This window comes from Xenopus laevis, chromosome 2S (genome assembly GCF_017654675.1).
Source record: "Xenopus laevis strain J_2021 chromosome 2S, Xenopus_laevis_v10.1, whole genome shotgun sequence".
Taxonomy (NCBI): Eukaryota; Metazoa; Chordata; class Amphibia; order Anura; family Pipidae; genus Xenopus; species Xenopus laevis.
The window spans coordinates 7,809,634-7,823,819 of NC_054374.1; the positions used below are offsets into that span (position 1 = coordinate 7,809,634).

General features: G+C 40.5%; 1 protein-coding gene across 1 annotated transcript in view; it reads right to left on the bottom strand.

The window, feature by feature from the left end:
* The window catches only part of mospd2.S (motile sperm domain containing 2 S homeolog), a 62,060-nt gene that overhangs the window by 14,719 nt on the left and 33,155 nt on the right, over positions 1–14,186 (bottom strand). The window contains 1 exon segment of the mRNA NM_001095457.1: positions 8,916–9,068. Coding sequence (NP_001088926.1) covers positions 8,916–9,068 — 153 coding nt within the window.

Below are 14,186 nucleotides of genomic sequence, written 5' to 3' on the forward strand. Positions count from 1 at the left end.
GCCAGGATTTTGTAAAGGGAACATACCCACGGTGCATCATCAGCAACAGGAGCCAGAGATACAGTGGGACATTCACTAAAAATCGTAGTTGCGCTGCGCCGCACTTCGCCAGGCGTATTTTCGCCAGCGCTCCGCAAATTCACTAAAATCCGAAGTTGCGCTCAGGGGTAGCGTAAGGTTTCGAAGTTGCGCTAGCGTTAATTTGCCAAGCAAAGCGAAGTTACGCTAGCGATGGTTAATTTGCATACGGCGCCAAATTCAAATTTCAATGGAAGTATTCATAGCAGCACTACTACAAGCCTGGGAAACCTTCAAAAAATCAAATAAAATTTTTATTTTGCCCTACACATGTGCCCACTGTATAGTTAAGTTGCCATGAGTTAGGAAATGTAGGGGGGAAGGAGGGGAGCCCCAAAAAAAATTTCGATCTTTTTCAGCCTATCACCCATAATATAGAAAAAACGCCAGCGTTTTTTGGGACTTAGAAAATGTTTTAACTTTTTTTGAAGCAATCCCTATCTACTCTATTGCGCTTCGCCTGGTCTGAAGTGGCGAAGGAAGTCTGGCGTAAAAGGTAGCGTTCAGAACAATGCGCACGTTGTGAATTTGCGTAGTGACGTCTGTTGCGCAAATTCGCCAGGCGTAAGGGTGCGAAGTTTCACTAGCGAAGTTACGCCAGCGTCCGTTAGTGAGTTTGCGAAGTAACGAAAATGCCCAACGCTAGCGAATTCACGCTAGCGTTAGGCGCTTAGTGAATTTGCCCCTCATTGTGTTCATTGATTGCTTATATTTGCTTCATAACCATTGGTAAAATGACTTCATTTCCATGCAGAGGCTCTCTCCACTAGCTGGGAGAATACGGTGCATAATATAGTGAATAAAGTACCCCCTCTTGTAAAATATAAGGATATTATAAGTCACCGAGGAGTTTCATGACCATATAAAAACACGAGGCCGAAGGCCGAGTGTTTTTATACAGGTCATGGAACTCCGAGGTAACTTCTAATATCCTCATATTTTACAACTGGGGGTACTTTATTTATTATAATACACAAGTTTCAGTGAGTCATGTGACAGAAATGACATCAGAACTCACCGTTTATAACTGATGACATCAGAACTCACTGTTTATAAGGATATAATTTACAGGATATTCATGGCTTTTGTGTATTATAACAGTTTATTACACAGTATAGATTTTACATGTTATTCTTAAAATGTACATAATCAATCAATTGCATTTTCTACAAGACTAATGGCTTGACAAACGCTGTATGGTCTTTGTATGTTTAGTCCGGGAATCATGGAGCGTGAAGCTTTCAAGCTATTAGTGTTAGAACATAGAGGGGCACAATACATTTCTGAAATATGTTCTATTTGAATTTGGAAATATTAACAGATGTTCACAAATATTATTATTGCAGGCCTTTCTCTAGTTTCTATAAAGGTGTCACCAACTCTTCTTAAGATCTTATTTGCCTTATAGATTTACTTTCTTTATATCCTTCCAGCACCCCCTTGTCATTCCTAAGGTAGTCCTACAAGTAGCAATATGGGTACAAATTGCTCAGCGTTCACTACAAGTATGGGTCCATTAGCAAGTCAAGTTTTTACAGACCATCGTGTAATTCGACTGGATTTTAGTCAGTACGTATGGATATAAATTCATGTCTGCTGATGCTTTCAAAATAACCAAAGATCTACTGATCAGATAACCCAGTAACTGCCCTGATATACACTTTTAATGAGTATTATACAAACATTACATAACAGTCAGTGACAGGTAGGCAAACCCCTTCAAAGAACATCTAGTATATGCATTCTCAGCACAGTAAATTCAGTGATTAGACAAAGAACCATGACTTGCCCATTCCTCATATAGGCAGACATTCTATTTAGTCTTTAAAGGGAGATGTTCACCTTTTAGTATGATGTAGACATTGATATTCTAAGACAATTTGCTATTGGTCTTCATTTTTTTTCTTTTTATGGTTTTTCAATTATTTAGCTTTCTGTTCAGCAGCCCTGCACGTTGGTATTTCATCTGGTTGCTAGGGACACATTTACCCTAGCAACCAGGCAGTGGTTTGAAGGAGAGACAGGGGTATAAGTAGGAGAGGATCTGTATAGAACAATAAGTAATAAAAAGTAATAATAGTGATAAAATTGTAGCCTCACAGATCAGTAGTGCTCACCTGCCAGGTCAGTGACCCCTGTTTGAAAACTGGAAAGAGGCAGAAGATAAAGGCAAATAATTAAAACATTTAAAAAAAAATAATGAAGACCAATTGCAAAGTTGATATGCGTAGCACATTCTATAACATACAAAAGCCTAACTTAAAGGTGAACCACCCCTTTAAGAGAATAACCTGTTTAGAAATGAAGAACACCAATATACAAACAGCATTAAGTTAATAGTTTTTGAGTAAATATCACATTTCTTTAGTGCAAGCAGAAAAATCTTCATCCTGAAAAACAAAAAAAACACAGTTGAGAAATATATCTCTTTATAGATCTATATATATATATATATATATATATATATATATATATATATATTTTTTTTTTTTTTTTTTTTTAAGTTTTGTATATATATATATATATATATATTTTTAAATTCATAAATAAGTTGTGAGCAATGCAGTGAGTTCTTAGCATTCCATTAGAAACTGAACTACACTTCCATGACATTCCACAATAGTAGAAGCTCAATAACTGCTGGCAGCACATGATGACTTTATTTTACTGTAAATAACAAATAAGTCAATTAATTTATATTCTTATACTACGTTGTTCATTGGGGCATGGCGGTTAAATGGGGGTTTATTTAGGTCACATATGAGAAAGGTACTTGCAACACTGTAAAAGTTCAAAGATACAAAAACCCTGATCTTTCACTGAAGATGGGGCATAACAGCAAAAGAAATATTGCAATTGTTACTGAAGCTTAAAATAAACCACCAAAGGAGAAAAATGCAATTTAAGACATGATTAAGCGTGACACATTACATTTTTAGGAGGCACACTGAAAATCAAATATCAGGATAGGGGTTCTAAACAGTAATTAAACGACTGAAAGATCACTGGGTGGTTGAAATATGGACAGATTATAAACAGAACACCCTTTAAGCCAGGGAATTAGATTTTTTTTTTTTAAGTGAAACCGAATTTTTGCTATAAATCTTTATGGTTAATATAAGACAACAGAAAGGCCTAAAGCTCTAGGATTTCACTAACTACAATTATTGTTAAAGATCCAAAAAGTATTTAGAAAAAATTGTGTGCATAAAGCCATAAGTCCATTAAAGCCATATTAGCGGTTTACTGGTCATTTCTAGAACTGATAAATATTGCCTTTACCAATTAAAATAGTGTTGCACTGCTCATAAACTACTCTGAACAGTTATCAGCTGGGACAGGTATAATATCGGTGTCTAAAAACCAACTTAAATCATGCAATGCTATGAGTCAAACACAGTTTTAATCACTGGCTTTAAAGGAGAACTAAAGCTTAACTAGAGAAGTAGCTAGAAATGTTGCACATTATGTTTTGAGTTTCTGTACCAGCCCAAGGCAACCGCAGCCCTTTAGCAGTAAAGATCTGTGTCTCCAAAGATGCCCCAGTAGCTCCCCATCTTCTTTTCTGCTGATTCCCTGCAAATGCTCTGTGCTGCTGTCACTTACTGAGCTTAGGGACCCACTCACAATATACAGTACACATAGAATAAAAATGTCACAATATAAGGCTGGTTAGTAATTAATACACATAATTACTACATGGCAGCACAGAAACCAGTGCAATTAGCATCAGAATTGAATAATCAGCAAACCTGTAGCATCAGCTTATATTACAGCCAGGGAAGCTCATTTTCTGCTGGATAATTAGTGACGAGCCCTAAGCTTAGCTTCTCAACAGCCAATCAGAGCCCACTGAGCATGTGAGTGTCACAGACACTTTCCAAGATGGTGACCCCCTGTGACAAGTTTGAAGTCCTGGATCATTGCAGCTTTTGAGAAACTGAAACTTTAGCCTCGTGCAATAAGTTCAGTATATAAAATATGGCATTTTTAGCCATATTCATTTTTACAGTTTAGTTCTCCTTTAAAGCCAAACACAAGGGTCTGCCCCATTTGCCTAGGGCCCTATTTTATGCAGCACTGCAAGCACATCTTTCTTTATGACTAGATGCTTTATTGGGTTGGCTTTTATATGAGGTCAAGAATCTGCTAAATATTATTCTAAACATATGGAGAAAGAATAAACATTGTTTGCAATGTGCAAACCTTCAGGAGGGCCAGAAAAAATGGTGGTACAAGTTGGAAATCACTAAGGTATATACCAAGAAAGATATCTATCATTGCCTAACCAGTTTAATATATATTTAAATATATGTTTAATATGACATTTTTATGGTTTTTCAGTCATGGCCAGAGTGCAAAGTAAATATTCTCTATGGTCTGCTGTGAAACTTCTTTTAGGTTACTGCTCTGGATAACAAGATTTGTGCTTCCAGAATACTCAGGACCTGGGGTATTCCAGATAATGGATCCTTTCATAATTTGGACCTTCATACCTTAAGTCTACTTAAGAATAATTTAAACATTAAATAAACCCAACAGGCTGGTTTTGCTTCCAATAAGGATTAATTATTTCTTCGTTTGGATTGAGCTACTGTTTTATTTTGAAAGTAAAATCACTTTTTAAAAATTAAATAAAACGGCGTCTATGGGAGACGGCCAACCCCATAATTCAAAGCTTTCTGGATAATGGATCCCATACCTGTATAACAATATTTTTCATGTGTCGCATTTAAATAAGCAGATTTGGATCAGAATTTTGTTCCTTTCTTAGAAATATCAAAACTTGGGAAAATGCCTAAATATTTCATGTGTATATGGTTTAGACTAGAATGTAACTGAAATTATTGTACACAATTGTTTGCAAAGAAACCTCTATCCCCTTTAAAGGAGAAGGAAACCCCCTGGGCGCAAAACCCCTCCCCCTCCCCTGTGTTGCCCCCTCCTCCCTCCTGGCGGTCTTCTTCCTGCTTTGACCGGCGTCTTCTGGCGCATGCGCAGTAGGAACATTTACAGATATGGGTCTACTGCGAATGTCACAAAGTGAAATCGGAAAACTTCGTGACATTCGGCGCATGCGCAGTAGATCCGTACCTGTAAATGTTCCTACTGCGCATGCGCCAGAAGACGCCGGTCAAAGCAGGAAGAAGACCGCGTGGGAGAAGATGGCGCCTGTGAACTCAGTGGACAGGACCTGCGCAGAGGGGTAAGTAACAAGTTAGGGGCATTTGCCCAGGGGGACAGGTAGGCCAGGGGGGAGGGGTTTTGCGCCCAGGGGGTTTCCTTCTCCTTTAAGTTTGGACTTAGTGTGTGGGAAGTAAATGAACATAGAAAATGTTCTTTTATCTTTAAATTCATTTGCACAATGAGACTTTACCATTGCATTTCCTGATCACATGTCACTCATGTGACAAACTTTCAGCAGTGGTGTTATATTCGGTTCCTCTTCGGCCAGACCTTCAGACAAAGCAGTCGCTAGCTGAAACAGCAATGCAAGTAAAGCAAAGTCAGGATTTACATGAGCACTAACTAAATGTTTGGAAACATTTAAAAATGATATAATTATAGAAATGTATTTGAAACTTACAGCTTAGACAGTGGGAAGAAGTCCAAGATCTTTTCATTTGGTTTTCATTTGTAAGGAAAAGAAAATGGAGGAGCACATTACAGTGAATATAATGAAAAGGGGACATGCGCTGAGAATAGCTGGGAGAGAGCTAGGAGTAGCAATAACCGCAGAAATGTAATAAAGATGTAGCAAGCTGGTCTCTCCTGTTCTCTTTGGCTTCAAGCAGTATTTCTTCTTATGACATGGTTTCTTGAGTCTACGTGGTGATCAGTAGCTGCAGGGTGTTAGATACTGAAAGTAGCTCTGTATCAGTTTACATAATGTTAAAGGATTAATGTCATTGGGTTGCAGTTTTTATTATACACAGACACAAACAGGTTATTGATACTGAAGTAAAGAAGCCAATCAAATCTGATTTATATACCAGTCAGCAAAGCAGAGTTTTATTTAGCACACGGTTAAAGCTACAGCCGCACATTGTGCTCACATGTCTAGGACAATACATTTAAAACACTTTTATTATTATAAAAAAAAGAAAAAGTAGCGTTGACAAATATCAACCAATTTATTATTTTTATTTATGGTATGTTAATTAGTATGGAATTGTGCCCATTGGAATGCCATACTTGAAGTGCTTATGGATTCCAGCAGTCCCAGTATGGAGCACCTCTATAGGTGTAGGTAGGTGTGTGTCATGTGACATACTTTACATGGCAGGCCCAACATGTGCAGGTATGCCCACCATTCCCAAATATCTGCACCTGTGAGCAGTGGGTATGTTCTTGCTGAAATGATCGGAAAATAAAGTGCATTCTGCCTTTAAAAAATGGCAACCTGTCCATCTTTGCACATACCGTATATACTCGAGTATAAGCCGTCCCGAGTATAAGCCGAGGTCCCTAAATTTACCTCCAAAAACTGGGAAAGCTTATTGACTCGAGTATAAGCCAAGGGTGAGAAATGCAGCAGCTTCTGGTAAGTTTCAATCAAAAAATTGAGGGTTTCTGCTCCCATTGGAGGTGCCGGCGTCTCGGATTTTGGATGCCGGCGACCATTCTTGGAAGCTCTCGAGTATAAGCCGAGTTTTTCAGCCCCCAAAATATGCTGAAAAACGCTACCTCGGCTTATACTCGGGTCAAGCGCAAAAACGGTCGCTGGCGTCTAAGAATAGTCGCCAGTGTCTAAGAATAGTCGCCAGGCGCCTTAGAATAGTAGCCGGCATCCAAGAATAGTCACAGGCATCCAAGAATTTATTCTTGGATGCCTGTGACTAATCTTGGATGAGCCACTGTGCTGCCTTATAATAAAATATAACTACTGTATCTAGTATTAAACTCCACTTACAGAACACAATCCCCAAAATTCACAAAAATACTTAGAAGAAAATGATTTTTTTTTATTGTGTGGCATCACCCGGCAACATTTGTTTAGGACACAAAGGACTGCACAAGTTTTTGGGGGTGGGGGTGGAGGAACCTTACATTCAACATTAAGCTCAATGTGCCATTTCCTTCTACATATATTTATGAAATTTGTGGCACAAAGCAGCCTAGTAATTGTAATGGTAATTCCAGTCATTGGTATTTCTGATCATCTGTCAGGTAAATATTTTCATTATTAAATAACTGTACAAATAAGATAAAAAATATTTTAATTAAAAACTTCCTCCTGATTTTTTTAATAACCAGTTGCACATCACAGGGCACAGCAAAGCCTTTGGTTTAGAAAAACCTTGTAAAATGGCTTTAAAGTAGAAGGAAAGGCTAAAGTAAGCTTTATCAGAAAGGTCTATAAAAATACACCAGTAAACCCTCAAAGTAATGCTGCTCTGAGTCCCCTGTCAAAAGAAACAGCACATTTCTTTCCTTCTATTGTGTACTCATGGGCTTCTGTATCAGACTTCCTGTTTTCAGCTTAAACCTCCAGGGCTAGGGCTTGAGCATGCTCAGTTTGCTCCTCCCCCAAACTGCTGTTATCTGAGCCCAGAGCTATAAGTGAGCAGGGAGAGACTGGCAGGAATTGATGTCACACCAAGCTAATATGGCAGCTGCTATCCTAAACAAACAGAGAGGGATTCTAGAGCTGTTTGCTCAGATTTCTCTTGTCCTCTCTCCAGACTATTGGAGCTCTATCCAACTCAGGGGAATCACACGTTTGTTCCCTGGTGCTCACAAGCACTCCTTTCCATGGTCCGTCATCCTCCTCCACTCCAGGAGGTCTCTGTGGGGAAGCAGCACTGAGGTGTTGCTCCACACCTCCTTTTAACTACCACATACCGGTAGTTAATTACCTCTAACTGCCTTTAGCTTGGCAGCTGCAAAACCCTTACATGGAGCAAGGGATGGAAGCCCACCCTGCTCTTCTCCATCCACTCCAGGGACCCTTAATCCAGTTTTTACTAAACTGGTTTACCACTTAAAACAGCTTAACTAGCTGCAGCAATACACATTTCCCTGGAGTTTCTTATTTCACCAGCCTAATGCTGGTGAAATACACATGATATTGTGCAATATATATTATATATATATATATATATATATATATATATATATCTATATCTATATCTATATCTATATCTATATCTATATCTATATCTATATCTATATCTAGTCGGATAACAAATTTTTAAAGTCTTGCAAAACACCAACTGCTAAAATATTTACTATTCATTAGAATTCAGTGCCAAAGAAGTACATATCCTCTCTTTATTAATTCACCTAAAGTACTGTATAGAATCATTCATTTTAGTGTACATTAAATAATTACTAGCCAATTTTCAGTTGTTTTACATTAACCCTCTTATAATAAAACGCTTACGAAAAGTCAACAAAGGGGAAAAAAAGTAAATGTACAAGTTGCAATATCATATTGATTCTAGTGACACTGTATTGTGAATTTTAGAATGGACATAAATGAAATGACATTCGACATGACACTTGTAAAACAAGCAACCTTGGTGCAACAAAAAGGGAAAATTGCAAATTTAGAGTTTAGTAAGAAAATCTGGAAAGTAAATGATTGTTGGTATTTGCAAAGAAGAAGGTTACAGGGCAGTTTTATATTCACACAAATGAATTATGATAAATATATACCAAGGATATGCTAATAATGCATTGATTTAACCCCAAGAACACTCTCGCTTCACATCTCTTGAGATTTAGAATACTAACCTAGTAAATACCTTTGTAACCTATGTATTTACATTGTATAATTACAGGAGATACATTTTGAAAAATGATGCTAAAAAGACCTTTAGCAGAAAGGTTACCTTTTTTGGCACGATTGAATCGACTGAGTCACGGAGATCTGATTCGCTCAGTTTGCTTTCAGAATCGTCTTCACTTGCTATTGGACCATTCTCACACAACGGCGTTTGAAAGTCATCGTCGGGTAATGGAGGATAACTGTACTTGAAGGGATCCTACATTTTTCAAAGAAGAAAAAAAGGTCAGAAAACACATCAGTGTAATCAGATTACAAAAAAATGTTTTCTAAATGCAATGCATGCACAAAATGCAGAATATGCACCAGAAATGAAAAAAGTTAGTTAGTCCTTTAGTTTAGTCCCCTCCTGCCGATCCTAATTCAGTCTCTCATCAGTCTAATCACAGGAATGAACTTGGTGAAATCAACATCAGATCTATGTAGAGATGCACCCAATCCACTATTTTGGATTTGGCCGAAACCTCGAATCCTTCTCAAAAGATTCTGTAATCCTGAAGGGTGGGAAGGGGAAAGATTTTTTACTTCCTTGTTTTATGACTAAGGGGCACATTTACTTGCTCGAGTGAAGGAATAGAATGAAAAAAACCTTCAAATTGCGAATGTTTTTTTTGGCTACTTCGACCTTCTACTACGAATCGAACGTTTCGAACTAAAAATCGTTAGAATATTCTATAGTCGAAGTACTGTCACTTTAAAAAAAAATTTGTCCCCCTACTTCGCCACCTAAAACCTACCGAACCTCAATGTTAGCCTATGGGGAAGAACCCCATAGGCTTTCTAAGGTTTTTTTGGTCGTAGAAAAATCGTTCGATCGATTTGATTTGAAGTATTTAATCGTATTTAATCGTATTTTTTTTTTTTTTTTTAAAGTTTTTATTTAGAAATTTTAAATTTAACAAGACAAACATTTGCAATGTCTCACAGCAGTACAATCACATTAAATCAGTGAATGCATAATAATACACAAGTAAGGAACTACAAATATCACATAGCTGCATAAGGGGAGCATCAGGTATCACCCACATTCACAATCAGGGAACTACTGTATCCGGCAAGTCAATCCATTCGCCCCAGATTGCCCGAAACTTACCAGGGCAACCTCTAGCTAGATATACTGCTTTTTGCAGTGGCAAGACATCATTAATCAAAGATTTCCACCTGGCCAAAGTGGGGGGATTGGTGTCTTTCCACGTGAGTAAAATAGCTTTTTTAGCAAAATATAACATTTGCAGATAAAACTGCCTACGGAACGGGGGAAGAGTGAGAGGCTCAGTAAGTCCCATGAGACAAAGTTCCGGTGAAAGAATATTAGGAAGCGCAAAAGAGTTCTGAATAAAACCCAAGACCTTCCCCCAATACCTCTGCATGTGAGTGCACTCCCAAAAGACATGATACAAAGTTCTTGCTTCAGTCCCACACTTATAGCAGGTGTCAGGGGTACCCGGATATATCCTAGCTAGTCTATGAGGCGTCAGATATGTCCTATGAAAGAATTTAATCTGAATGAGCCTGTCCCAATTTGAAATATTGAGTATCGGAATTTGCTCCAAGGCCTCATTCCACGCCTCCTCATGCAATCCTGGAATGTCAGCCTGCCATTTTAGGCGCATCCTCTCTAAGTGGGAATCCAAGGGTTTTAATAGAATAGTATATATCCAGGAAACCACTTTCTGCAGATCAGGTCTCCTCAGATATCGTTCGAGGGAGCACTGTGTTATATTGAGGGGTCTAACCCGAAACTGCGTTTGAAACGCATGGCTCAATTGTATATATCGGAAAATCATTCTAGCTGGTAGTTGGTGCTCCTCTTTGAGGACCGGGAAAGATTTAAGCTGCCCATCCTCAACAATTTGTGCCAGATACTTAACGCCCAAAGTCCTGCATCAGTGAGCTGTTTAAAGTGCGGAAGGTTTAGATTCTCCCAGAGGGGGGTGCCCGGAGACCATGTGTCTGGGCGTGGGTATGTGGGTATAACTTCTTCATATACATAGCATAGATCTTCACGACTGGAGTCATGGAGGCGGTGAACGGGAAGACAGAGTGCGGACCCCTATATAAATGATTGGCCAGTGCCTCCAACGAAGAGGCACTCGCCGCCTCAACCATCAGGGCTGGGTTAGTCAGGTCCGGTACTAGCCACCAACGGGCATATGCCAGTTGAGAGGCATGATAATACAGCAAAAAATTAGGCAGTGCCAAACCTCCCTTCGACGTTGGGGATTGAAGAGCTGCTAAGCTAATGCGGGGAGCCTTATCCGCCCAAATAAAAGAGCTGGTAACTTTATCTATTTGTTTGAACCACCTTTGGGGTAAATAAATCGGAGCATTATGTAATTTATAGAGGAATTTCGGCAAGAAAATCATTTTGACAATGTTAACTCTCCCCACTAAAGAGAGAGGCAAATTGACCCAGGAGGTAGTTTTCTTGAGATATTCCTGGAGAACCGGTTCGAGATTATCTCGTATATAGTTAGCAGGGTCTCTGGAAATGATTACACCCAAGTATTTAAAGGAGGTGGTCCATTTCAATTGAGATGGAACTTGGTCCTGAGCGGCAATTTCATCAATAGGGAATATAGTGGATTTACCCCAATTTACTCTGAGCCCCGAGTAAGTCCCATATCTGTTTACCACTTGAAGCAGGGTGGACAAGGAAGCCCCAGGATCAGCCAAATACACCAACATGTCATCGGCATACAGGGATGTCTTTTCCTCTAACTGGCCCCTTTGCAAGCCTACAATCTCCCTATTATTACGGATCTGGATAGCCAAGGGCTCTATAGCTAGCGCAAACAAAAAAGGAGACAGAGGGCATCCCTGCCTCGTACCTCTATGGAGCTCGAAGATCTGTGAGAGATACGAGTTAACTCTGACTTGGCCCAGTGGTGCCTTATAAACCGCCTTCACCCACCCAATAAATCCATCACCGAAACCAAAGCGGGCCAGCACCTCCCAAAGGTAAGCCCACTCCACCGTGTCAAATGCTTTGGCCGTATCCAGGGAGACCACGACTCTGGAACCCATATTATCATGAGGGGTTTGCATATTTGAATATAAGCGTCTAATATTAACATCCGTAGCTCTCCCTGGCATAAAGCCAGTTTGGTCTGGGTGAATAAGATTTTCAATAACCACTTTAAGTCGGGAAGCAAGGACTTTGGTGAAGATCTTAACGTCTGCATTAAGCAATGAGATGGGGCGGTAGGAGTCACAGCACTGATCAGGTCTGCCTTGCTTTAATAACACCGTTATCACCGCCTGGCTACAAGAGTGTGGAATGACACCCGTCTCTGAGGTGGTGTTCCAGAGAGAGGCAAGAATTGGAGCAAGAGATTTTGTGTTTGCCTTATACCACTCAATTGGTATTCCATCAGGGCCAGGGGACTTGTTGTTGGGGAAACTAGCTATCGCGTCAGCAATTTCTTCCTCAGCTATGGGGGCATCGAGGGCTATCACTTGTTCCAAAGTCAATTTAGGGAATGAAATGGGAGCTAGGTACTCCGACATGTCTAAGCTAGAATCCATTCTAGAGCCATATAATTCCTTATAGTACTCCCCAAAAGCATTAGCTATGGCCTGCGGGTCCTGTATCTCTTCCCCCAAGGGCAGAACCAGCCTAGGGACGGCAGTCACTTCTTGTGGCTCCTTGACTAACATAGCTAATAACTTCCCACTCTTGTCCCCCCTGTCATACCAAGCTGCTCGCCTGTTAATTTCGAATTGAGAAAATTTATCAGTGAGCAGGAGGTCAATGTGTCTTTGTGCGAGCGCCATAGCCTGTCTATGTGACAAACTATCTTCCCGACTCAGGTTCCCCTCAGCTGTTTGGAGATCAGATTTGGCCCCGTCAAGTCCCACCTCTAGCATACTGCGTTCCCTTTTAATAAGGGAGACATAAGTTCCCCTAGTCCATGCCTTACAAGTATCCCAGACCACTGTGTCCTTAGCTGTACCCGTGTTGGTATCCCAAAACTCTGTGAGCAAAGGCTGGAAACTGTCCTGAATGGACTGGTTATGTACCCACTTAGGGGCCAACTGCCAGCTGCGCGCCTGCCCAGGCCCTGGAAATGCAAGAGTTAATTGAAGGGGCGCATGGTCTGAGCAAACCCGGTGTAGGTATTCAGCCGAAAGCGTGAGGCGAAGAGCCGCCTTGTTCACTAGGGCCAAGTCTATACGGGATAAGGCCGACGTTGCTATGGTAAAACAGGAATACTGCCTAGCAGTGGGATGCTTAGATCTCCAGACATCTATTAATCCAGCTCCCCCTATCCAATTGGGGAAAATCGAGGTGTCATGAGGCAAGGGCCTAAGCCTGTCAATAGAAGGGTCCAGGACTGCATTAAAATCCCCTAACCACATAGTCGGATGCGACCCCATATCGGCTATGCGAGTCAGGATTTCATCCAAAAGTGTCACGGAGAAAGGAGGAGGGATATACACATTAACAATGATAAAACAGTAGCTAAATAGTTGACATTTAACTGCTATGTACCGACCCTTTAGGTCTGTGTGCAAGTCCGCCACCCCAAGGCCCATTCCTTTTCTGGTGAGAATCGCTACACCCCTCGAGTGGGAAGAGTACTCTGCATGGTAGAGACTGCCCACCCAGGCCCTCCTTAATGCTAACACTCTCTGTCCCGTTAGATGCGTTTCCTGGAGCAGGCAGATGTCCGCACCGGATTTCTTTAGATAATTCAAAACTATTGACCGTTTAACGCGGTCATTGAGCCCCCGAGTGTTCCATGATACAACTTGTATCTTCCGTTGTTGGTTTGCCATGGGTAATCTCAAGTTTGGTAGACTAGTCGGGTAACCGGGGGGCAGAGACCTGACAAATAGATTCCCCCCCTGCAGCCACATGCATACACATAAATCCTCAGTGTAGTAGCAAAACAGAATAGCAGAAAAGACATTGCAAAAACACACAACCCATTTCCAAAGCGGAAATTTCCTCCCTCCCGGTATCCACCCTGAACATGGGGATACATTCGTCCCATAACTCTTAAACTTCCCTTGGAGATTCTTGGCCAGCGGCCAACACTTAGAGAAATAAGTCTCTGTAGCAATAAAGTCACTGCGCGAGGAGCTCCTTCTGTGAGTCTCGAGCTATTGTAGCTACCCATATACACCCCAGTATGATAGCCATAATCCAATGATACTTAACAAAGAAAAAAGAAAAAAGAAAAGCAGCCCACCCCCAGCCATTGCAAAAGAAGTCACAGAACAAAGGGTAAATCCGGATAATATGGCCCGTCCTGAGGAAGAGGCCCCAACGTTCAAACGGCTTCCATAGCCAGAGTCAGGGGGGGGTGAA